The sequence below is a fragment of the Lissotriton helveticus genome, chromosome 5_1, assembly GCF_964261635.1.
Source record: "Lissotriton helveticus chromosome 5_1, aLisHel1.1, whole genome shotgun sequence".
In the NCBI taxonomy this organism is placed as follows: Eukaryota; Metazoa; Chordata; class Amphibia; order Caudata; family Salamandridae; genus Lissotriton; species Lissotriton helveticus.
Genome location: NC_136065.1, coordinates 2,052,639,149 through 2,052,665,868, shown reverse-complemented (window position 1 = coordinate 2,052,665,868; position 26,720 = coordinate 2,052,639,149). Strand labels below are relative to the sequence as shown.

At 48.9% G+C, this 26,720-nt stretch overlaps 1 protein-coding gene across 1 annotated transcript in view; it reads right to left on the bottom strand.

Moving 5' to 3' along the window:
* The window catches only part of SLC44A4 (solute carrier family 44 member 4), a 318,362-nt gene that overhangs the window by 77,949 nt on the left and 213,693 nt on the right, over positions 1-26,720 (bottom strand). The window contains exons 2-6 of the mRNA XM_078645926.1: positions 25,362-25,410; positions 12,157-12,230; positions 10,590-10,668; positions 8,674-8,773; positions 6,456-6,578 (exon numbers count right to left, since the gene is read on the bottom strand). Coding sequence (XP_078502052.1) covers positions 6,456-6,578; positions 8,674-8,773; positions 10,590-10,668; positions 12,157-12,230; positions 25,362-25,410 — 425 coding nt within the window. The remainder of the gene's footprint in view (positions 1-6,455; positions 6,579-8,673; positions 8,774-10,589; positions 10,669-12,156; positions 12,231-25,361; positions 25,411-26,720) is intronic.

Genomic DNA, 26,720 nt, shown 5'->3' with positions numbered 1-26,720 from the left:
CTTGTGTGCGTGGGTGAGGAGTCTGAACGTGATCCTCTTGTTGACGGGGAGCCAGTGCAGGTCTTTAAGGTGGCCGGAAATGTGGCTGAGTTTGCAAAGACCATCATCAGCGAGGTAAATATTTGCTTGGTTGGTTTGAGGGTCCTGATTGCTTCTAGGTGAACTCTCTCTGTAAGAAAGGGCCTATCACTTTCTGAATGAAACCTGCAGTTAAGTAAAACATATCTTCATGTTTATTCCAAGCAATTGCTTCTCTGAACCATCCCAGCCACCTCCTTCAAGCTGCTCTTAACTATCCAATTCAAAATATTACATTCCGCCCCAGAACAGTGAAGGCTGGTCACATAATACCATTCCCTTGACATAAAACAATTCCATTTAAGAAGATACCACAGACTCCCCAGGGGAAATCAGTCAGGGAGCATTGGTGTCCAGGGGGTGAACCGCATCTGAGATCAGACCACGAAGGCAGATGAGACAATCCCTCGGAGGAGTGGTCAATACTGTTTTTGCAGCAAATGTAGCGAGAATATGATAAAGGGGGGTGGAGATATGTAAACCTCAGGGATGAGTTTCTGAATAGGAATGGTAACCAGTATTAGAAGATGACTTGACATTTGAGTTGAAAAGCAGGTCATTGGTGGGAATTCTAAGGTAGGTTTGGTCAAAAAGTTAGGAAGAAGGTGTTTACAATATAAGTGGGTGGGAAAATGGTGGAAAGGGCAGGGCTAGAGGGAGCAGGGGCTATGACAAAATGGCTAAACCGAGCAGGATTGACAAGGGTTATTGGTGGTGGTGGAAAAGGAGACTAACAGGGAGAACATTGAGGTGGGAAAATTGAGTGATTTTGCAATGTATGAGAAAGCGACATCTGCAATGGGGTAGTTTGTGATATTAAAGGGGGGCATGGAAGATGGACCAACTGCAGTGGGGTGAAGGTATACAGGGATTTTAGAGTGACCCTTGACATTGTTCTAGGCAGGTCACTCCCCACGTCTCACAGCTCCACCTTCTTGTGCCCGTGTCCCTGACCCCGCTGCTGCCGCGAGTTCTTGGCCCCCCTTAGGTATCCGTTCCACTACTGCACCACTCGTTTTATTTTTTGACTGTTTTTTCCCCACTGCTGTTCTAATTGTCTGCACTCTGCATTAATCCCTGTACTTTCTATTGTAGTGTACTCTTTCGCTTTAATCCCTTTATCTGGTTTTAATCTCTGCATCCTATATTTAAAATATCTTCATTCCGCCCGTTTTTTTCCCGCCGTCCAGGCCTCCTTCCCCACCGCTGCGGCCCCGCTCCCCTTGCTCGCTCATTCGTGTATCGCTCCCCGCCTCCCAGCTGCTCCTCCCTCCCACCTCCCCATATAATGGCGGCCGAAAGGCAAGCCCGTCTCCGCCCAGCCGCGCCTGGACTGCGTCCAGCGCCAGACACCCTGGCCCGCGCGATCCCCGACACGACGCCCACTTTCTCCAAGCTCTCAACGTCGACCGCTCATCCATCTGCTTCCAGACCTCACCAAAGCGCTCCCATGGAACCTTCTCCTGCCGGAACTGCAGCTTCACCAGCCTCCAAGCCACCACTGCACCCACCAGGGCTGGACACAAAACCCTCAACTGCATACTTCTCAACACCCGCTCCGTACACAAGCACGCCATCGAACTCTGGGACCTACTCAACTCATCCTCCCTGGACGTCGCCTTCCTGCCAGAGGCTTGGATGAACCCTTCCTCGGCACCCAACATCACCATTGCCATTTCAGACAGCTACAAAATCACCCGCAGGGACTGCACCAATGGAGTTGGAGGATGAATCGCCATCATCCACAAGAACACCCTCAGGATCACGACCAACACCAGTAAACACCCTCAGTGCCGCCGAGCACCTGCACTTCCAGATCCACATCGACCCAAACACCATCCTTAGAGGAACCCTCATCTACAGACCCCGGGACCATGGCCGCAGTTCAGCGACGCCATCGCAGACCTCGTCAGCACGCACGCCCTCGCATCCATGGACTACGTTCTCTTTGGAGACCTGAACTTCCACCTCGACAGCAACTCCACCACCCTACTCAACAACCTCGCCAACATCGGACTCAAACAGCTCGTCACGACCCCCACTCACTCCGCCGGACACACGCTCGACCCCATCTTTTCCGCCAGCAACAACGTCACCTTCAGCCACACCCGCGAGCTCCACTGGACCGACCTCCGCTGCATCCATTTCACCTTCGAGAAACCCACCACACAACACCACCCTCTACTGACCCCTGCCGCAGCTGGACCAAGGTCACCGAAGACCAGCTTATCGCCACCCTCGCCCAAAACCCACCAACCAACTCCGCGGACACCGACACTGCCGCTCACAACCTCAGGCAATGGATCGACGACTGCTCCAACACCCTCGCCCCGATCAAGAAATCCTCCAACAGACGCACAGACAGGAAAGCCATCTGGTTCTCCACCGACCTCCAGCCATCCAAACAGACCTGCCGAAGGCTCGAAAAAAAATGGCTCCACGAACAGACACCAGATAACAATGCAGCCCACAAGAACGTCCTCCGCAAGCCCCAACAACTCATCCGTATTGCCAAAAGGTCCTCCTTCAAGGAACACATCGACAACAACGTACACAACAGCAAAGAGTTCTTCAACATCGTGAAGGAACTCTCCAATCCCAGCTCCAACTCCAATGACAACCCGCCATCGCAAGACCTCTGCAACTCGCTAACCACCTTCTTCCACCGTAAAATGGCAGACATCCATGACGCTTCAACACCCAGACCCCCCGACATCAACAGACACCTCAGAATCACCGCCCCCCAGCCACACCAACCTCCTGCTCTCCTGGACCCACGTCAACAATGATGACACCCTCAAAATCAGGAGCACCATCCACTCTGAATCTCCATCCGACCCCTGCCCACACCACATCTTCAACAAAGCAAGCACCATCATCGCACCCTACCTCCGCAAGATCTTCAACACCTCCTTAGAGACCGCCATCTTCCCGGAAAGCTGGAAGCAGCCGAGATCAACGCCTTACTCAAGAAAACCAAAGCAGACCCCAAGGACCTCAAGAAACTTCAGGCCTATCTCCCTGCTCCCATTCCCGGCGAAAGTCATCGAGAAGATGGTCAACAAGCAACTGACACGCTTCCTCGAAGAGAACAATGCTCTGGATGCATCCCAATCGGGATTCCGCGGCAACCACAGCACCGAAACCGCCCTCATTGCCGCCACTGACAACATCAGGACCCTGCTACACAACAGCAAAACCGCGCCCCTCATCCTCCTCGACCTGTCGGCCGCCTTCGACACCGACTACCACCACACTCTACGCACACGCCTCCACAACGTAGGGATCCGCGACAAAGCCCTGGACTGGACCACCTCCTTCCTCAACGGCAGAACACAAGATCATCTGCGGCGTACCCCAAGGATCATCACTCCTACACTCTTCAATGTCTACAAGACACCGCTCGCCAACATCGTCCGATCACACAACCTCAACATCATCTCATACGCCGACGACGCACAGCTGATCCTCTCCATCACCAAGGACCCCACCACCGCCAAAACCAGCCTCCACAATGGAATGAATGCCGTCGCTGAATGGATGAAGAACAGCCGCCTGAAGCTGAACCCAGACAAGACGGAGGTCCTCATCGTCTAATCCACCCCCTCCTCTGGGATCACTCCTCGTGGCCGGCTGACACTGGGAGCCGCACCGACCACGCACGCAACCTGGAATCATCCTAGACTCATCACTATCAATGACCCAGTGAGTCAACGCCATCTCATCATCGTGCTTCAACAGCCCCTGCATCATTTGAAAGATCTAAAATGGATCAGCAGCGTGTGGTAAATAAAATATTACCCTGGCATAATTTCTAGGCAATAACAATTAGCATGTATCAAATGAGAGGCAGAGAGTCCGTGGTATCTGAGTTAAAAAGGGCTTTATTCCAATAACTCGAGTTAAGGGAGAATCTGTTCCATTGCCACTGAGGCTCAGGAAGGGTCTTCTAACAATTAATCTCTGAAAATCATATATATACATTTCTCCTTGTACATAGGGAGGAACGCTCGAGGCAGAGCAAGAAAGAAAGAGATAAGAGCATGTGGGTGTGCATGAGGGTGTACACTTGATGACTCATAGGTGTGTGATAGGTGGGTCATAGGTGGGTGGCTACATAGAGGAGGAGTTACATGGCAGGCTGGAACTTTGCCCTACTTGTGCACGCAACTGGATCATGACGTGCAATTGACGTGTAACTGGGGGGAGCTGACTTTAAGTCTAGTAGAGAACCTTCAGTGTCAGGGCGCCCAGCACATCTGGTACTATCTGATATCTTGAGTCGGGGATGTATTATCTGAAGCAAAGGTTGCTCATCACTAAAAGACAGAAAGGGCATATATTTCTTTGTGCATTGCAAGGGGGCTGTGAGCTTTCTTCAGATGCAAGTACTGTAATTACATTTAAACGGAGACAGGAAGGCTAGGTCTCTATCTCTACGGACGGGTTCTGTTTATCTTTTTCACCGGGCAGGAATGTGATTCTGTACAACAAGCAGATAACTATTTTGCAAAACACTGTCTTGGCAACCCTTGCTGGGCCCTTTTCGGCTGAGCTAGAAGTATGCGAGGTCAGGGATACGTAACTGTAGCTTTCAGAGTGTCTGAGCCATGAAAAACCCTTAATTCAGAAAGTGGTTCAGACTGCGCCACAAAAAGGGTTCATCTCGATATTAAAAGTGTACAATGCAAACACATGGGCCTCAATGCTTAATGCTAACTTAACATGTGGGGGACTTGATGACTGGCATTCTAATGCAGGACGTGATTGCAGAGGCCTTGTGATTCAGGCCTCTACGACAAATATGCATGGGTGACATGCACATGCATGAAACATAGGGTATATGCAGGGGACACATTGGTCAGGCAAAATTTCATTTTCCTCAAGCGAGACCAGAAGAACGGTCACCCAGGTCCTTGTCAGCAGCAGGCTGGACTACGGCAACGCCTTCTACGCGGGAACCACGGCCAAACTTCAGAAGCGACTCCAGCGTATCCATAACGCCTCTGCGCGTCTCATCCTAGACGTGCCCGCCACAGCCACATCACAGAACACCTGAGAGACCTGCACTGGCTCCCCATCAACAAGAGGATCACCTTCAAACTCCTCACAAGGCACTCCACAACACCGGACCAGCATACCTCAACACACGACTCACCTTCTACACCCCGAACCGCCAGCTCTGCTCCGCCGACCTTGCCCTGCCACGTCCCACCATCCGAAGAACGATCGCCAGCGGAAGATCGTTATCCCACCTCGCTGCCAAGACCTGGAACACTCTCCCCATCGACCTTCGACAGACCCAGGACCTACTGACCTTCAGGAGACGCCTCAAGACCTGGCTGTTCAAGCAGTAGCAACACCCCTCCCCCCACAGTTACTTGAGACCCTCACAGGTGTGTAGTGGGTTTTATAAATGATTGATTTATTGATTGATTAAGTGTTGAGGAGACAGAGGGCAATTGGTGACATTGACTGGTAGGTGGAAAAACAATCAAGATGGGTAAAGTTTAGAGTGACAACTGAGGATGTTAAACAATATTAGTGGGATAAAGGAGTGCACTGATTGTTGGGTAGATGTTGAGGGAAAGTGTTAACATTGATTTGGTAGGTGGGAAAAGAATCAAGCGTGCAATCATTCAGGGGTGACAACTGAGAATGTGGAGGGCTTTTAGGGATATAATCAGTGTCAGTGAAGTTAGCGGTAGAGGAAAAATACATTGGGATTCAAGTATGCGGTTTCAAACCTAGAAAGAATTGATCTAACAAGGCTGGAGGAACATCATTAGATTGAAACATGATTTTGCTACTGTTAAAATTGGAAAAAAACGGTGCGACCATTAAACTGAGGTGATGTTCAGACCTTATGTTTAAACCATAGCAGATGTCATACCTGGACCACGTCATGGGCAGCGGCGCCACATCTCCACACTCTATCAGGTCTCAATGCTCTGCTTCTGGGCAAGCTTGCAGAACTGTAGCAATATCATTGGGTCATCTGTTTACCAGAACAGTAGTTATATTGCCACCTTACTTGATTGCATGGCCATTGTGTTTTTCCATGTGGGATGATGGTTTAGTGGATTTCCAATAGATCTAATGCCCCGTCCTAAGAGCTCGCTATACAGCATCTTGTTTAACAGCCCTCCGGGAGTCACACACTCACATCCAGGACCCACATCTGGTACCTTGATACACAATTTTCTCCTTACCAATAGTACTTGCAGCCAGTGAGGGTGCGCCATGCAGCCAAGGTGCAGCACAGTGAATGATGTAACAAGGCACAGCAATGATAGAGCACAACCAATGTAATATCACTTTCCATGCAGGGAGGGGTGCTAAGATTAGGGAAGTAGATACAGTTTCATTGCTCTTACCAGAGAAGTGTTTTGGAGATTTAAACTAGGCAGGCAAAACTGCGGATTAAATACGTCCTTGGGCAGCCTGTGGTCCAACTCCACAACCCACAAGAATGTTGTGGGGCACGTCTTCACACAGACCTGCAAGACAGAAAGACATACAGCCTAGTGAGATAAAACATTGTCCAGGAGTCAAGAGCCACACCAATCCCATGAGGTGCATTAGGCAGCATCGACTTATTTTGAGCGGCTTAAGGAACCCAAGTCTTGTGAGGTGCTGAAGATGAACAGATTGATGAGAAACCAAAGGTACAAGGAAAACAGACATACGAAGAGTTCAAGGGTACACAGACCTGAAAGGGCAAAATGCACAGAGACCTGTGAAGGGCTGTAAAAAACACAGACCTGTGAGAGACCCACAGGAAAACAGATGGGTGAGGAGCCCAAGGAAGACAAACCTGTGAGGGACCACGGGGACACAGATAACACAGATCCAATGAGTGTCCCAAGAGAAAGACGGCCTGTGGGGTGGGAGGGATTGACCGAATAGTGCCAGAGGCTAGTGAGGTACAGAATACAAATAGACCTATAAGGGATCTATATAACACAGACATGTGAGGGGACCAAGGAACACAGACTAAAAAGAGGTACAAGGATGTGACATACTGGTGAAGGGCCCAAGGGAACACAGATCTAGGATGGGCAAATTAGAACACAGACATGTGACTGACCCAAACACTAGTGACATGCCAAAAATAAACAGCCCTGCGAGGAACCCAGGGCACACAGACCCATGAGGGGCCCATAGAAACACAGGCCTGTGTGGTACCCAAGGGAGCACAAACATGTAATGAACCCAAAGAATACAGACGTCCTAGCGATTTAAAGAAAATCAGACCTGTGATGGAAGGAGGAAGGAGAGGGCATAAATGCTGGCAAGTCAGTATATGGGAGTGATTGTGAATCTACACGTGACCACCGGCAATCGTGGGATATATAAGTGGCTGTTGGCATCATGAGATTATGACATAAATGTAGGGATTGTTTATGCTGTGGGATCTACAATAGACAAACTAAAGTCCAGGATTTGTCATGTTTAGAATTGTCCAGATGTCTGTACAGCAAGATCATGAGGCGTAATTAAACCGAAAGCATGTTTAACACAACAGTTTGATCTAGACCCAGCAGCACGGTGGACACCCTTGAGCTGTCCAAAATCCATATATCCAAGTGTCAGATGTTCTGGATATCGAAGTTTGAGATCAACATTCTAGAAGAGATGTGAACAATTCTTCATGTTGGTTGAGGCCCAGTTTTGTGGTGTTAAGTCGAATAATCCATGGACTCTTTGTATTCCACTAAACTAATTCTTTGTTCACTCCCTGTCTTGCTATACAGTCATGTTACATTCCATTAAGGAAAATGCTTCTACATCTTGAATTTAAGTGGTGTAGTGTGCTGTTAAGACCAGAACAAGACTGAAGGAGCACAGATCTGAGTGGCTGTGGCTATGGTCTAAGGCAGTGATTCTTAACCTGTTGTCCGGATGCCCCTGGGGGGTCCACAAAGCCCTCTCAAGGGGTTTGCGACTGGTTAGAAAATTAAATAATATCAAAAGATTAATAAAGAGTATATGAATAAAGAAGCAAAATGTAAAATTATAAAAGTTAACACATGCTGTGTAGGAATTTGAAATTGGAGGCTAAAACTTAAGTTAGCATTCTCAGACTGATTTGTGGGAGCAGTGCAAATGCATTAAACGCAATGCAACATGGACGATGAGTGGCCTGAATTGAATTTTAAAAAGCTCCACCTTTCCAATAATTTATATTTATATCTGCTTGTAAATTAAACAAAATATGCCCTCATTTGTGTATTTGTCTGATGAATGCTTGTTTATGTATTGTTTTGTGGTTCAAATCATCAATCAATCAATAATGCTTATCGGGTCCCGCCTTCCAATAATGACTCAGAAGGGTGTCCTGGATTTCAACATGGATTCAGTGTGGGTCCATGGGTTTCTGAAATGATTAAGTGGGGTCGTCAGTAGTCAAAAGGTTAAGAACTACTGGTCTAAGGGAACACGGACATGAAATGACTCAAAAAGAATATTAGTACGAGTGGGACTTGAGAGAAATGAAACATATGAGGCTCCCATGGGCACTCTGATGGTCTTTGCTGCGCTGAATATGAGAAAACATAAGTGAGGCACTCTAGGGCACAGTCTGCTGCCTACCTGCGTGGTCGGACACTGCATCCCATTCATAGCGGTGGCCATGATGTTTGTTCCCACAACACACTTCAGGAGGTCAAAGTAGAGCACAAAGGGCTTGTCCCTGTATAAAAAAATAACAATTAACAAATAAAGTGAAAGCACACAAGACTGAATAAAGAGAGAAAGGGGGCCTGGCCCCTCTTCCTAACCTAGCCATTCACTCATGGTGATCATAAACCACAGCAAGTGCCCCTCCAACCTAGGCAATCATTCACTGAAGACAAAACCATGAGAGTGAAGACAGCTCCATCTGTCCAACTAATCATGAAAACTAGAAATTGAAAAAAAGCACAAAGAGCACCCTTCCAGCTTATCCAACTAAGTATGGAAGAAAAAGACCAAGCAAATCAATCATTAGAACCAAAACAGCCTGGCAATAGCCCCTCCACACTACACAATCACTCCCGGAAGGCAGAGTTTAAGAGCACATGGTGAGTGACTACCAACTATCTAATTATGGTAAGGCCCAGAGCAAGAAAGTAGGAAAAACATCTGTCCAGTGAGTTACACTTGAGATGATGGGGACCGAGAGGGCATGGCTATCACACTCATCCTCCAAGTGTACCACCCCTCCTCAGCGCAAGAGAGCACTCCTCCAACCTGGGCAATCACTCACAAGCAGACCACAAGAATACAGACAGCTTCCTTCCATGATGCCAGAACACACACAAGTCTGAACCCTAGAGTTTGGTGGTCGCGGACTCTCGTTTGACACCACTTTAGAGACACGTGTAGGTGGATACCAATCATCCAAGGCCCACAATCCATCAACTACTCCTGTGAGATCTCTCGGATTAAATGTTGCAGTAATGATTCGTGCCAGAATCCCACTAACAGGCAATGTGAATCCAGGAATGCCCTCAATACCAGCAAGCAGCCTTACTCGCACCTGAAAGACACGCAGCGGGCATGAGCTTACAGTTACTTCAGATTAGCAAGCTATCATTATAATTGCAGTATTATTGCATAGAAGATCAACCAGAGCAAGGCAGTATCCTCAGCCTGCTTCCTCACTCTCTGCATGCTCTTGAAAGTTTTTAAGTGGCTCCCAGCCAGCAGCAGACACACCATCACCCAGGCCCTCATCAGCAGCCACCTGGACTACGGCAACACACTCTACGTAGGAATCACCTCGCACGTGCTGAAGAGAGGACAGACCATACAGAACCCAGCGGCCAGACTCGCCCTCGATCTCCCCAAACTGACCCCCATCACCCCACACCTCAGGAAACTCCACTAGCTCCATGTCCATTATAGGTGCCAATTCAAGATGCTGACTCATGCCTACAGGGCCCTGCAAATCAGGGACCAGCATACATCAAGGCCGTTTGAACTTCCACCATCCCTCCAGACACCTGCGCTCTGCCTCCCTCTCTCAGACCCCCTCCCCCGCTTCTGCTGAAGCAAGAGCGGTGGAAGCTCTTTCACCTACCAACCCACTAAGACTGGAACAGCCTCCCCCTCTTTACCCCCTCCTCCTCCGGACCTTCCCCTCCCAGCAGGAATTCAGAAAGGATCTAAACACCTGGCGGCTCAGCTGGTTCCACCCAGCAGCAGAAACCTCTAGTGCCTGGATACCCTCACAGGTGATAGCAGCGCTCTACAAATCCCATTTGATTGATGGATTGATAGAAGGATGAATGTGTTGCTTTAGGGACAGACACCACATTATCTCTTGGAAACATTGTGCCACTCACTCTGTAGGACCAAAAGGTCCCTGGCAGAACAAACCAATGAATGAAGCGGGCTCACTGAAAGCCCTGTGTATATGTATATTCATACCTATTGTGATTTTTTGTTTTATTTAAATGAGACTGGTGAGTTGCTTTGAAGGATATGAAAAGAGATTCCAACCGGTGATTGCCAGGACTACTTACGCATTTTCTCCGACCCCACAGTACATCCCGGTGGAGTTTCGGGGGTAGATGACCTGGCGTGGATCTCCATAGACCCAAGCTGTGGGGAGAAACCAGCACAAGGCCCAGTTTAGAAATGGCAGCATGATGCTCTTACAACACATACCAGAGATCATCTTTCAAACAAGGGTCATAAGTCAACAGAGTCTACAATGGAAGGGCAGAGATTGGACCATCATGGCATGAGGTCACCAGAAAAAGGTTTAATACTCTACCTTCTCTTTCACACACAACTGACCAAAGGGCAGCCATCTTGAACAAGTAGCTGAACTACTACAGGATTACAGATGCCAAGATAAACAAGAAGGAGAGATGCCAAACGCGGCATTACAGTGTGGCATTGAGATAGAACCAGGGATCGGTGAAGCCAAAACGTATTTATTAAAAGGAGCTAGTCGTGATGTTTTATCTTAATCAATTCCAGCACTACTCAAACTTATAGGACTGGGCCAAGTTGCATCTGACTTTGGAGAAAAAATGAGGATCTCTTGTTTCATCTGTCCAACTGAAGAGTATTGTGCAATTGTGTAGCCAGGCCAAGGGAAATTAAAATTAATTATTTATAAAAAAAGGTTTTCTTCATTGTACCCACGCACTCACATACTGCACGAGCTTCCTGTTCTTTCACTGCGCACCAAGCTGAGCTACATAGTCACTGAAATGGTGTTAGCTATTGTAAGATAATTTACACGCCCCCCAATTTTTAAACAATGTTTCATAATTTTCAGTGTGTGCTTGGATGGGTTATTACAATTAATTTGTTTCAAAGAGTATCAGGTTGTGACCTCTGAATGAGTGCATACAATATTGGTAATCAGTCCGACAGAACCAAACATTTGATTGCACTGCAATTAGCCCAGGTTCTGAGGAATATAGCGTATTCCCATTGATTGTAATGCCTCCTACCCCAAGTGAGTACCAGTCCCTGCAGAGTCCCTCCCCCGACAGTGCACATGTGCACAGATACTGTGATATGCACATGGTAGTCTCACATGCACAGCCCACACATGTGCACACATGTTGATGTGTAACCGGCCTAGGGCCTCTTACCCTTGGTGCACAGAATCCACCTAATCTTTAAAAAGTGCACAGTGGCAGTTAATACACTCAATCTAATTATTGTGAAGTTACCATAAGCGAGACTTCGGTAGTGAGACCAAAAGGGCCCAAAAACCGAGTAGTAAAAACGAACAATCCTGGTGCACTAAATTGATACACCCTCTAATATTATCTGTATATTAACCAGGACTAGAACAATAGTTGGTCAGAAAGTGCCATTTCTGTACTTGCCTCCAAGGCAATTGGCATAAACTTTGTCTGGCAGGATCTCAGATAAGCATTCCAGGAGTCCAGAGAACCACTCAGTTCCCATGTGCATACCAGGTTTGCCAGGTTGTTGACATATATGCATATCTTGGACCGCATGAGACTGTACACTGGTGGAAGTCATTCTAGATAACTCAAAAGGTTTCTAAAGGTCAGGTTGAGGTCTAGACACACACACAAATGGAAAAGACAGAAACCTTACCCACAATCCCCACCACAATATATCCGATGATGAAGACCATGAAGATGATGCAACAGATGATGTCCGTGCAGCTCCTGTTGAAGTCATAAGATATGCATACGTTAGTCTCACTTTACCTTGAATGCTCATTCACCATGAGTGCTGTGTATGACAGGCATCCCTTGACCTAGTCCATGGCCTATTTTGGGCCTCACTTCCTGTTTTGCATGAATGCCTTGGGCCAATGCTCTTGGGCAGTGCATCAGCAGCAAGGAACATATGAATCACAAGTAGCTATGGCAACTTCAACCCCATGGTATAAGCACGTTATTAATATTTAGGGTGAGAATCACAGTTAAAGGTAAGTAAAATATTGCATATGTCCCCCTTTTAAAGTACATGAGCTTGGTGTAATGCATTAACAAACAAGCGCATCACCTTTTCATTTGTGCACAGGGTGATTTCGTAATCGCAGAGCCATGTGAGGAAGAAGGGGTGTGAAGGGTGGCATTGCAGTTTGGGAGTTTAGGTTGTAACCTGCTGAATCCTCTTGGCCTGAGGATTCATAGTTACAGGAAAGTAACTTTTTCGTACCTGACAACATGCTGCGTTTGTCAGAGCCTACTCGTGGCATCTGCGCTACCCTTATTGAAGTGTTTACCTGCAGAGGTCCTGCATATACAGTCCGCTAAACCGAGGTATAAGCCCGGAGGTGCACTGTTTACTATCAGGCTCTCATCTACCACTTCTTTCTTTCAATTGTCCCCCGCCTATCTCTTCGAATCTAACAGCGTTGTGTGTTTCCTGCATGACCAATTGTAATTCTCCCTATGTGAACCTAACTGGCACATTGTAGGCCTCATTTTCCTTTGCACACATTACTATAAACAGGCTTGCTTTTGTGCCACATTGTACTTTCACAAGGAACCTGCATATGTTTAAACATTCTGTTCTTTTCCTGGGATTTAGTCTGAACACCATAGACAAAGTCAAACAACACTGTCCCTTGTTATTCGTTCTGGCCAGGCACCAACACCTAGACATAACACAAGAATGCAGCTGTTTATGTGCACACATGTCCTGTCATAAAGATGAGCACAGGAGTCAAAAACACACAAATAGAGAGTTCTGAGACAAGAGCACTGCGTCTACTGAGATGTAGAATGCTCATCTGTGAATGCTAAGGTACGGGGTCTGCCACTAATCCCAGAGATGTTTGATACATAATCATTTAGCTTCAGTAGCAAGGGAGGTGTTCAGGTTATAGCCGGTCTTACAAAATTACAGGGATTTTCATGGTATATGGATTATTAACCATGCTAACAGTATTTTTAAAATACATTTGTTTTCTAAAATTGGCACGTAGACTGCATTTCACAGCACAATAGTTTAAATAAATATTATAAACTTCCTTTGTGTCTCCTGATTATCTTATTGTGGACAAGTACGAGTGAAAGAACGAAAGGGTGTGTCCTGTTTTCACGATCCCTGAGAGGGTCGAGAGCGTTGTGTTCTGGGGTGCCAATTCACTTGTTTCTCTGATGAGGTTAGGAGGACAAGTGAGGCAATATAGCTAGTCGGACTCGGACTCAGATACTGGGTGGTATGGTGACTCAGACCACATACAACAAGCACTGGCGAAGCCAATAGGTCAGCCGTTCTGTCTTAACCTTTTAGCGTTACCAATGCTCACTTTGTTTGTCAATAATTTTTATATGAAGGCACAATCGTCTTGGCGGCACTGTTAGGGGTGCTGGCGGATTTTTACCATAGTAAAACAAGCCTTGTCTAAAAGCCAATATCCTTTACCTGTAAAATCACACATAGCACCATAAGACTGAAGGGAACTACTTATTGTATGGATGTGTACATTGTGCAATGGTGGAATGTCATCACTCAGAGTCAGATGAGCCAATGGCTGACGTGGACTCACCCTGCGCCTCACAATGTTGCTATGGTGGGCAGAAGAAAAAGGTGAATGAGACATTCGCCTTAAACAGGAAACACATGAAGAAATCACATATAAAGTATGTGTGAGCTTTCAAATCATTTCTAAACGATTACGAGAGCAACTACAGGGATAATTGCATTTTTACAAAAGACTGGTGAGGATTGTACACAATTAGATTTTTATCTTCCACCTCTTCGCCCTTACAGTATAGCAAAATCTCAACGAATGGCCGGCATTTTTCTCACAAAACTTGTAAACTTGTGAATTTATAAAGCGCAAATTGTTGCCCGGAGGCGTCCAAGCGCTAGGATAGCCAGAGTCTACTAGGGACAAGAAGGGAGGGCAGACAGTTAGTAAGAGGATGCAAACAAAAAGGTCTTTAATTGCTTGCGGAACTCCGTGAGGTTAGGGTTCGCTCTAAGGTGGAGTGGCAGGGTGTTCCAGGTCTTGGATGCGTTGTATGTGAACGTCCTTCCGCCAGATCTGGATCTTTTTATTCTAGGTACCACTGCCAGAAAGGTCTGGCTGGAACGAAGACTTCGGTTTGGGGTGTAATGGGTAACCAGATCGCGTGTGATGCTGGGTCCTATGTCCCAGAAGGCTTGATGAGCTATGCATAATGTTTTGAACAAAACTCTCTGCCGGATCGGAAGCCAGTGAAGGCTAATCAGTCCGGCCCTCACTGAGTGTCTGCGGGGAATTTTGAGCAGTAGGCGGGCTGCGCAATTCTGTACAATCTGCAGCCTGCGTAGGGTGTATTCTGGGGCGCCAAGGTAGAGTACATTATTAAAATCAAGGCGTGATTGAATAAGACCTTGAATGCTGCCTGTTTTGCTTCCATGGGAAGGAGGGGAAATATTTTATGCAGCACCCTCATGATGCCAAAACAGGTGGCTGACAGTTTAGTGGCCTGGGCATTAAAATATAGTGAACTGTCCAGCCACCAGTGAACTGTCCAGCCACAAAAAGGTGGCAACCCTAGTGTAACTGAATAACAGGCGCCTGACCGAACAGTACATTTTAAGTTCGCCACACGGTTCCAAGGAAAAAAGACCTAATGTATAAAATACATATTCAACAAACGATGTCAAAACTAAACATAGGCAGCAAGTCATTAACGAAAGAAGCATATTTTGGACAAAAAAACATTTAATGCTTGTCAGAAAAGGCTGTTCCTTATTGTCAAATGCTACGTGCAATCTTTCTCAATATGGAGGACTTTCCAATGCTGGTTGAATTTTACATATGAGAAAACAGGAAATAAGGGAAGGGTTGCGCCTCTAATTACCTCCCGTCCCTCCCTCGCCTTCCTTCAAGGACAATTGAGGCCCCGCCTCCCACCCAGACCCACCCCCAGCATAAAAACTCTGCCCGCCCCCACCTCCACCTGTTTTTTTCTGTCTCCCTAGTGAGACTTACCTTTTCAGCTCCTCTCTGTGGCGGTGCCGGGGAGTCTTCGGTCTGGTTCTCTGCTACGGCGGTGCCCTCTGCAGCGTTCTACTGGCTGTGCCTCCTCTCCTCGTCTCCCTCGTGGTATGGGGGCGGAGCGGTGGCTCAGGAATCCTCGGCGGTGTCCGGCGGTCCTCCTGTGGCTGGGGCTGCGTTTCCGGGTCGGGCTGTGTGGCTGCCTCCTCCCGGTATGCTGTCTTCCCGGAGGCCAGGTAGGGCGGGTTTCTGCCCGTTTTCTGTTGTTTTTCCCCTTCCATTAGTTGGCGCTGAGGCGTTTTCCTGGATGTAGGGGTTCGTATCCTGTCTGTGCTCCTGATTCTTTGGCTTGGGCTGTCTGCCTCTGGGTCGCTTGGGGTTGGTGGGGGCATGCTGTTGTCCTCTTCCTCTGCGGCTGGGTCTCCGGTCCCCCTTTGGGCGCCCTGGTCGCCTGGGCTCCGTGGGGGTTGTTCTGCCTCTCATGTCTGGCTGATGCTCTCCTGGATTGAGGCTGCTCTGCAGGGCTCGTATGGGGTTCCACGTGGGTGGGCGGCGTCCCCCCACTTTTTTCCCTGGGTGCTCGTTTGCTGGTGCAAATGGAGCCGCCCATTCACTCTTTGGCCTCTCTGGCGCGAGTTCGGTGCACTTTCGGGACGCTGCTCCCGTGCTGGCTTCTCTGTTGCCGTCGGCATCCCCCCTCTTCCTTTTTTAGGACTTGTGCCCTGCTGCTGTCCTGTGTTCTGGAGTGTGGAGGTTCTGTTGGTGCCTTCTATCCCCTCCTCATCCATCGGTTCCTGTGGGCGGCTGTTTCCCGTCTGGGTGATTGGTTGCTGTGGATCCTTCTCCCGCCTCTGGCGCTGTCTGTGGCTCCTGGGTGGTGGGCATGCAGGACGTGGGTCGCTGTGCTCCTGTGCTGGTCGGCTGGGTTTTCCTCTTTCCTGCTGGGCTGGGACTATGGGTTACTTTCCTTGGTGTTCCCGGCCCTCCCGGTTGGCCTTGCCCTTTGGTCCCGGGGTGGGGGCTGGTGCGGTGTGAGTGGCGTGCGTTGCTCGTACTGGTTGTATGTGCTTTCTGCTTGTGACTTTGTCCACTGTGGTACTGGCCTGCTGACAGTTGCTTGTTGGTTGCCTATAGGGACTGCCGTGTGGGGTCTCTCCTCGGCCCTCCGTATTCCTTTGGCGCTGTGTTGGGTCCTCTGTTGTTTCGGACTTCTCTCGTGCTCAGTTTGCGTCTGGGATCTCTCTTCGGTGCGGCGCGTCCCTCTCTTCCTCCAGTGGCTTTGCTTCTTGGTGGGAGTCGCCCCTTTCCTCCCGTTGGACTGTTGGTACCTGTCCTGGTCACGCTGTTTGGTGGCTCTGTTCGGCTTGGTTGTGGCTGTGGCGCTGGGGGCTGGCCTGTCCTATGCTTCTTCTATGCCCTCCTTGGTGCTGGGTTTCGTGGCTTGTGGGCGCTTGTTTGTGGTGGCTGGGTGTCGCCGCGTTGGGCCCTCTGCTGCCCTGGCCGTGAATGGGGCGTCCTGCCTTTCTCGCGTGCCTTGCTCTGGGTCCTCTCCATCGTCCCCGCGGTGGGTGTCTCCTTCCTTCATTCGGAGGGGCGCGGTTTTGGCCGTTTTGTTCGCCCTGGCTTGCTGCCTCCTTGTTTGTGTGCCAGGCCCTGTTGGGTCCCTGTCGCTGCTGTCAGTTCGGTTCCCTGACTGTGGGTGGTCGTCTTTGGCGTTTCCTCCTCAGTGGCTGCGGGCCGTTTCTGTTGTTCCTGGGTTCTGTGGGTCGTGGGTACTGGGTCGGCTTGGTGCGGGTTCCTCCTGGTCGGGGGTTCGGCTGCCTCCGGTGCCTGTCTCCGGTTCCTGCTGGGTGGCTCTGCTGGACTGGGTGTCCTGTTTGCTTGCCTTGTGATCCTTCTGCTGGGTTCCTGTCGGAGGGGTTCGGATCTGGGGTCCGCTCCTTTCTGTGGCTGTGGCTGAGGTGTCCGGAGGCTTTATGCCGTTCTGGTTCTCCTGGGATTGTGCTCCTGGTTTCGGTCCCTTCCCTTCCACATGTTGGTCCTTCGGGTCTTCTTTCCACGGGCCCTGCCTGGCGGTTTTTGGCGTGCCCTGGGTTTTGGGGGCGCTTCTCACCGCATCCCTGTCGCTGCTTCTTGCTGCGTTTCCTGCGGTTCTCTGTGGTGGGCGCCCGTGTTCCGTGTGGCGTCTTCCCCTTCAGCCTCTGGCCGTTGCCCTGGGTCTTCCCACTTGTATGGGTGCTCTCGTGGCTCTCCTTCCTGTGGCGGGGGTTTTCCTTCCTCCGTCTCTGGTCGACCTCTTGCGGATGGTTCTTCCGATGGTCGGGTTTTTGGTGTCCCGGGGTTTGTCTTCTCTGTTCCCCTGTCGGTGCTGGTTTTCTGGCTTGGCTCGGCCCCGGTCCCTTGTCCGGCGGGCGCCTGGTCTCTCTTCCTTCGTGGGTTCGGGCCTTGTGGTCCCGGGGGCTCCTCGGCGGTCCTGTGGCTGCGGGTGCTGGGGCACCTGGCTTCTGTGGTGTTTCTGGTTCCCTGGGCTCGTTTCTTTCTCCGTCTGACTCCTGTTGGGTTGGTCTCTGGGGTCTGTTGTCCCTGCTGCCCTTGTCAGTCCGTCCCCGGGAGTGCTCTCCTGGTGGCTCGGCCGCTGTTTCCTTCGGGCTGGGTGTTCGCTGGCTCCTCCGGCTCCGCTTGTGGTGGCTTCGGTCGCCAGCCTGTTCCTGGCTTGGCTGGGTTCAGTTCGGGTTCCGGTTCTGGTTCCTGCTGGTCTCCCGGGGGTCCTCTTGCTGACGGTTTTGTGGCGTTTGGGCTTGCCCTGGTGCCCTTTTGGGGCTCTCTGCGGGGTCCGTGGGTGTTGGCTCGGTCTGTCGTCCGGTGGCTTGGTCCTGTGCCGCGATCGGGTTGGTCCGGGTTCTGGTCCTTGATCCTTGGTTGCCTGAGTCCTGTGTCTGTGGACTCTGGTCTGGGTACTGGGGCTGTTGTGCTGGGTCCCTCCTTCCTCCTGGGGTTTCTCTCTCCTTCCCGGGGTCCGGCCTGTTGGTGAGTCGTTGGGTCCTCCCTGTGGTGGTCCTGTTGCGGCGCCGGCCTGGGTGGCCCGGTTCTGGTCTCTGGGCCGGGGGCCCGGGTCTTGGGGTGGTCGGCGGCTGGCCCTCTCCCTGGCCTCTGGGTTTTTCTGTGTGCCTCCTCCTTTCCCTCGCTGCTTTCTGCTGCTCTGGGCATTTCTGGTGCGGGCCCTGTGGGTCTGTTCTCGGGGGTTGTTGGTTTCTCCCTGTTGGCCTTGGGCTCCTTGTTTTCCCCTCCTGTCCGGGTTGTGTTGCGCTCGGTGGGGGTTCCTTCCGGGGGTTCCGTGCCCTTTGATGTTCCGTGCCCTTCCCCTGGGTTCTGTGCGGGGCTTGCCCCTGCTGCCTGGCGGTTGTGCGGCTGGCCTTGGCTGGGTTGGGGGTTCTCGGCCGGCTGGCGGTGGCTTGCGAGCTTCTCGTCGGTCCTCCTCTCGGCTGTCCTTTTCTTGGTGTTTGCTGGCCTTTTTGGCTTGGGATTCTGCTCTGGGTGTTGTTCCCATGGTGGTGGCCTCCTTTTGGTGTGGCAGTTCGCTCCTTCTGGGGCTCTTCTGGGATTGTCGGTGGTTCCTCTGCGGGTGCAGGGGGCGGCTTTCCTGCTTCTTGGTGCTCCTGGCTTCCTTGCATGTTGCCTGGGTCTGTTGCCTGGTTTTCTTTTCCGGGTCTGGTGCGTTTGATTCACCGCCCTGTCGGGTCCTTCCCTTCGGGGTCTTTGCTGCTGGTGTTGGATGTCCTCTCTGGTCCGCCCTTTGGTCTCCTTGGGGTCTTGGGTTGCGGCTCTCGGCTTTTGGGCCTTGTTTTTTGGTTGCTGTCGCCCCTGCGGGGCGCTTGGGGGTGTTGTGGGCCCTGTCTTGTGCATTACCTTCTGTCTGGTCTGTGTGGTTCTGCTGGTTTGGGGTCCGGTTCCGTCCCTTGTTCCTCCGGTGGCTCGGCGTTTTCGCTCTGTCATGGGGTGGTTTTGCCTGTGTTCTGTTCTGCTCCCTCCTTGGCTGTGGTGTCTCCTTTGCTCGGTTGGGCTGTCCGGCCTCTTTTGCTGTGATGCCTGCTGGTTGTGGTGTCCTTCCGGGTGGAGGTCTCTGTTTGTTCGCTTTGGTCCGGCTCAGGTGTTTGCCTATCCCCCGCTCCGTGGGGTTGTTGGTTTCGGTCCACAGTCTTGGTGGCTTTTCCTCTGATGGGGTTTTGGGCTTCTAGGTCTTGTCCTCTTTGCGAGGCCAGGGATGTTGATCTGCTGGGTTTGGGGCACTCTTTTGTGTTCTTTGTCACTCAGTTGTCCGTCTCTGTTTTCTTCTGCTTGCTATGTCCTCAATTGTGCTGAAGGAAGGCGAGGGAGGGACGGAAGGTAATGCATCCATTTCTAACGATAATGGCATTACTCCTAGTCCTACTCCCTCGCCTTCCTTCAAGGACCCTCCCTCCCTCCCGGTGCGGTACAACTGAGTGCTAGCTCGGCTTGTTTGTGTACAGGTGGAGGTGGGGGCGGGCAGAGTTTTTATGCTGGGGGTGGGTCTGGGTGGGAGGCGGAGCCTCAATTGTCCTTGAAGGAAGGCGAGGGAGTAGGACTAGGAGTAATGCCATTATCGTTAGAAATGGATGCATTACACTAGTGGTTCAATTACACCACATAAACGTAGGATCATAGAAGGGATGCAAATAAATAAATCGGTGAGTGGGACGTGAAACTTTATAGAACAACCTTGCGTTACTAAAATGTGCCACTAGAGGGCGCTGCCTGCACACTTTAAAAACTCAGGGACCTTAGGGCCCTGTAACTTTTTACCAGGCTCGAATTTAGGAAAAACTTGAAAGTAATCGCAGGAGAAGATTAAGGGATAGATTTATTAAGGGCAACGCCAGCCCTTAAGTAAGATTTATTATGGATTCATAGGAACACCTACTCTCCACCCTTGTAACGCCTCCCAGCACAGAGCAAGGCAGCGGCTTGCTCTGCCTCGCGTTACTCCAGATGTACTACCCACGCAAGGAAGTCGTTATATGGGTGGAGAGTGGGTGCTCCCATGCATCAACCCATGCATTTTGACGCATTCCCAGATCTAATAACACTAGTAACCCTCGGAATGCGTCAGAATGCTACAGCTTCCCAGGAGCAGAAGTATATTTTTTCCTCTTTCTATGTGGGCTACATTTTGCAGCACATTTGGAAAGAGGACAAAGCCTTTCAGGACTGTTAGTGTGCAGGAAGAGGCACCTTCCTGCACATAAACAATCCTGGGAGTAACGTAGGCACCCTTGCATTGTGCAAGGGTGCCTGCATTGGTGCTTGGCAGCCACATAGGACCAGCGTGTCGGGAGAGAGAGAGAGAGAGAGAGAGAAAGAAAGAGAGAGGAAGAGAGAGAGGGAGAGAGAGGGAGAAAGAGAGAGAGAGAGAGAGACAGGCAGAGAGAGACAGACAGAGAGACAGAGAGAGACAGAGAGAGACAGGCAGAGAGAGAGAGAGAGAGAGACAGAGAGAGACAGAGAGAGACAGGCAGAGAGAGACAGAGAGAGACAGAGAGAGACAGGCAGAGAGAGACAGACAGAGAGAGACAGAGAGAGACAGAGAGAGAGAGAGAGAGAGAGAGACAGAGAGAGAGAGAGAGAGAGAGACAGAGAGAGAGAGAGAGAGAGAGAGAGACAGAGAGAGAGAGAGAGAGAGAGAGAGAGAGAGAGAGAGAGAGAGAGAGAGAGGGAGAGAGAGGGAGAGAGAGGGAGAAAGAGAGAGAGAGAGAGACAGGCAGAGAGAGACAGACAGAGAGAGACAGAGAGAGAGAGAGAGAGACAGAGAGAGAGAGAGCAGGAATACGCCATATGTTAGTAGATATGGCGCATTCCTACCCTCTCCAATCGATGCAACGCAGCAAGTTGTCTTGCTACGTTACGCTGTGTCAAAACTTAATACATCTGGACCCAAATTTTTCCCATTTAAATTGCTGCTACAGGATATCATTCTGGCAATACAGGAATATATCAGACCATAACCGTGGCATGAATAAAGAATCTAAACAGTATAAGAAAACAAAGGCTAAATGCAAAAATATTGGTCCATTCCTGCATTTGGCAAAGAACTACGAAGAATCTACTGGGCGGTATTTAATTAATGTTGTAAAAACTAAACAGCAGCTCAACCAAAATTTTGCAACATTTAGCACATCTGCTTGGGGTGTACGGGTGCTTGGGTGAGTAACTCAAAGAGACTCCAGCCTCGGAGTATTCCCAAACAGCGTAACACAGCACTCCCTCAGTTCAGCCAGGAACCTGAGCAGCCATGATGAAAACAGAGATAATGCTGAAACATTTTTAGGGCATGTGCATCATTGTGTGGTGTACGTCTTCTGGTGAGGAACTTATGTGTATGTGTTATAGATGACGAAGACTTGAATGTCTGCTGTTGGGAATGACTATCTTTTGTGTGATATTACCCCAGATATTTGCCTTGACTGTTTTTGTTTGTTCCACTTCAAACATGATAAAATGAGAATACTCATTATTGGCATATTTTACTCACCTATACATCTGTAGTATATGGTACCACGTAGAAATCAGTGCCTGTAGGTTAAATATCACATGGGAACTGCAGGCATCCAGTATGCCATCCACTTCAATGACCAGGTAAACATTACTACAGGCCTGCCACCAACAGCCTAGATGTGCAGGTTTATTTCCAAATTCAATCTTTCAAAATAACCCCTTTTGACAGGTCTGAACCTTCCTAACCCTTCCTTTTTAAAATGTACTTGTCACAGCAAAGTAGGCCTTATTGCCCCTAAAGAAGGATGCTCGGTATTTAAAAGAAGGACATGTAAAAATGTAATCTTAAACATGGCTGTACAGTAACTAGCACCTCAAAGTTATTTTCACTGTAGCAAGACTAGCTGCTCCATCGGAAAAAACTGGGATGCAATATTAAATGTTAATACTGTATCACAGGAATGGGACTAGATGGGAAAAAACTGTTTTTTTAATAGTTGATAAAATTTAAGACAATGGTGTTGTTGATTTATTTCTAAATGTTACAGAAAAAGTAATGTTTAGAATGTTAACTTTGCCCTTCCTGAAGTCCCTAGAAGCTAAATCTGCATTACACTCTCCAACTTCTGCCAGCCAGTAATTAGCATTTGAATAGGTGTGAATGGAGTGTGAAATTGCTCCCATAAGTGAATAATAGGCAGACCTGAATGGGCAGTGATGAGCCATCTGAACCTGAACGATTATGTAGGAAGGGCTGGGAGGATCCTTTTTTACATTAAAGTGTCAAGTCCTGCTTGAATGTCACATCCTGCTGGATAGGTCTGCTGAGGTTTTTCATATCGCATTTGTCGTACTTCAAAGAGGCTTCCCTAGTCTAAAGCAAATGTTACATGACACTGGACAGGGCTCTTCTTTTGTCACACCTTCCCCAGCCACTCAGGCCCTAATCTGTTTGACATTACAATGTCACAGCCTGTTTGACAGGTCTGCTGGGTTTACATATAGCATTTTGGGTGAACTTCAAATGGCGAAGGCCAGAGGCCAAAATAATTCTTGTTTACCCACTGTCTGGTTACTGGAAAACCCTTCTTTGCCTTACCAGACATCAGCCTCTGGGTTTATTGGGGTACCATGGCTGCTTCAGAGTGGAGTTTGTTGTTAGATGTGGACGGACAATAGGATTGTAATAGTACACTCCCCCAAATGCACTCCAGCTCTAGGAGCCCAAGTTTAGTGTAGTCAAAGTCTTTAACCATCTTGAAAATGTGCAAAGTTGGTAGGGTTGGCCGTGGGAAACTTTGCCCCGTTGGTTAGTGCATCCCCCGGAGTCATTCCCAACCACTAGCTCACGCAGGTATAAACGTGGCACTACCGGCAGCCAATTCAGAACACTCCTGGCCTGTGGAAGTACATAAGAAGACTGCCATTTGAGACATGAGAAGCACCTCGAAGTCTGGACCTAATCTCCTTCTTGTACCAGGGCAGACAAATAATGGACTCCAATAGTCATAACACTGACCTCCTGTTAAAGCTATAGGGAAACAACTAAACGATAAGAGGCCCTTCCCTGCAACTGCCCAGCTGATCAGTGGCAACTTGACCTTAAATGGACACTGGTATTCACCTCTGCCTGCCACCCACACAGCCTTTAAATGTCTCCCTTGAGGTCACGGGGATGTTTCAGAAGTTTACTGCTGTGGAGTATTAAGACTTGAAGGACTAGAGTCAGAAGGTGAAATCTTTGACCACTATGAACTTGGTTAGTGTATTCAACCCCCTTGCCAGTGTGGTCATCGTCAAATTGCACCGAAGTCCTGTTCTGAAGTGACCATTCACTATCACTCCGGTCCTTGGATGCTTGATTCCGGTCTGGGAAAGACATGGCTTGGTAGTTCGGACTGGACTGTTCCCATGAGGCACAGGGTCAGAGCTGATGTGCATATAGCCAGTGTCTAACCCAGGGTGGTGTGGAGTGCAAGAAAACGATGGATTTAGGCACAGATCCTTGTACTGGGGTGAATGTATGACATTGTTCTACATTCTGTCCATCAACTGTGTTTTTTGCAACATTCACTATCACTGGCACTGTGTGCTTCTTGACACTATTTATGCTAATTAAAATTTTACAAATTTGTATCTCTGGTTCCCTTCATTGGCTTTCTGACATTTAAGTGTCATTTTGCTTATTACTTTTTATTAAATGTTTCTAATTTTTTGGGATTGTTTTTATTTTGCATTTCTACTTCATTACATTTTTGAAATACTTTACACATTGCCTCCAAGTTAAGCCTATCTGCTCTGCGCCATAGCTACCAGGGAGGTAGTTTTTTCTATATGCCATCCACAAAACCTAGAAAACAAGTTTCATTCTGAGGTGCTAAGGGATAAATAAATTACCAATGGCCGTTTCGACTGCTCATGCACTTGCCATACTGAAGCTGTATCATCCACTCCTTGTTTGATGGCATATAACCCTATGGTTGCTCTGACTGGGCACCTAACCCATCATTACCTCACACTCAGAGTCATGCTAATCTCTACTTCCATATTCACTGTCTGGGTACTCAAAAGGCAAGTGCAGCCAATTGCACCGAAGTCCTGTTCTAAAGTGACCATGGACTATCACTGGCACTGTGTGCTTCCTGGCACTATTTATACTACTTAAAACTTTACACATTTGTATCTCTGGTTCCCTTCATTGGATTTCTGACATTTCAGTGTCATTTTGTTTATTACTTTGTATTAAATGTTTCTAATTTTTTTGGATTGGTTTTATTTTGCATTTCTACTTTATTACATGTTTTAAATACTTGACACATTGCCTCTAAGTTAAGCCTATCTGCTCTGTGCCATAGCTACCAGGGAGGTAATTTCTTATATATGCCATCCACAAAACCTAGAAAACGTTTCATTCTGAGGTGCTAAGGGATAAATAAATGACCAATGGCCGTTTCGACTGCTCATGCACTTGCCATACTGAAGCTGTATCATCCACTCCTTGTTTGATGGCATATAACCCTATGGTTGCTCTGACTGGGCACCTAACCCATCATTACCTCACACTCAGAGTCATTCTAATCTATACTTCCATATTCACTGTCTGGGTACTCAAAAGGCAAGTGCAGCCATGGCTCTCCTCCACACAGGGTAACACAGTGCTCCCCTCCACCCAGGGCCACATGAAACTACCCTCCACCCAAGGCAACATAAGACTCCCCCCATCTCGGGCCACATGGAGCTCCTCTGCCGATGGCCAGGCAATGCTATCTCCACCCAGAGCCCGGAGAGCTGCCAAACACCCAGGGCCACATGAGCGATAACAAGAAGCCATGCTACTCACCTATTTTTGATTGGTCCCTTGAAGCTGGGGTCATACTTGACCGGTTCTCCTGCAGAAAATGGAAAATCAGTCACTTATTAAATCTCATAAAAGAGGAAGTCAGCATGGAAGCACAACATTGAGAGCTGAAAGAAGCAGTCATATCTGCCCAGCCTGCCCAATCCCCAGCCTTCTCTCAACACATCAACACTCTGGTCTCCAGCTTTGCTTAGACTCATCTGGACTGGTTTCCTGTTTCTGTCCAAGGTCCCTCTCATCTGCACATTGTCTGGGTGTTTATATTGAAAGAAACTCACTCCTTGCATCTTCAATAGTATGAATTCCCTGCATATATATTTCTCTCTCACTTTCTTAGATCATCAGAGACTGTAACTCTCTGATGTCCTTCTGCTTGCCTGGGAGAGCTTGGATCCACCACTGATGAATCGCAGATGCTAGAATACTTCCATCCAGAGTTACTGGCGGTGCTGCCACCTTTTTAGACGGCTTCCTTTCCTTCACTTCGGATCCGATTAGTTGTTGCCACCTGCCCATATATTCCCTGCCTACCTTTTGGCTAGGTTTGCACTATAGAAATACCAAATACATACACACGAACACACAGACATACATATCTGACCCCTCGCCCCCACTGCTTACCTGTGGAACAAACCAATTTCTTTCTCTGAGGATGAGGTAATTAACCCGTTGCGTGCTTCTGTCCGCCGTTGGCTGACGGGAGCACTACCTCGCTAGTGCTGCCGTCAGCCAATGGCCGACGCGGCTCCACCCATTTTGCGGAAGTGCCGCACTGCCGCGAAATCGAGGCCGCGGCAAAGGGGTTACCATTTTTGTTCACAGAATAACGTTTAGGTGCCAGAGCATATATTCCAAGGGACAATTTGGAGCTGTCCATATTAGAGAGTGAAAGAAAGGAAAGACCAATGACATCACCTAGGATCGGAAGGGGGTCGGGGGGTTGAGGTGAGAAATCCTTTCAACCCGTATTTCTAAGACACAAGTCTGGATGTCAAAGAGACGGAAGTAAAAGTGGGCGGTGTCTGAGGGGCACGATTTGCCAATAGCTTTTTTCATTTGACAACAACAGTCCCCCTACTTTATGTTAAGGGGCAACCGTCCTAGGACGGTTAGTTCCAACATTTGAGATGTCCAAGCTGAAGTGCTAAGGGAAGGAGTCTGGTGACTCAGTGGACTAATGCGTACACTGTACGGGCCTGTGTTTGACCTCATGGCCACAGGTTCAAATACCTGCGGGTTCACTCAGCCTTTCATCCTTCTGTGGTCTATAAAATGAGAGTTCCATTGAGTTGGGTAACAATAAACATCTGTCATTCAGCGGCAAGAAGCCCACGAGTGAAC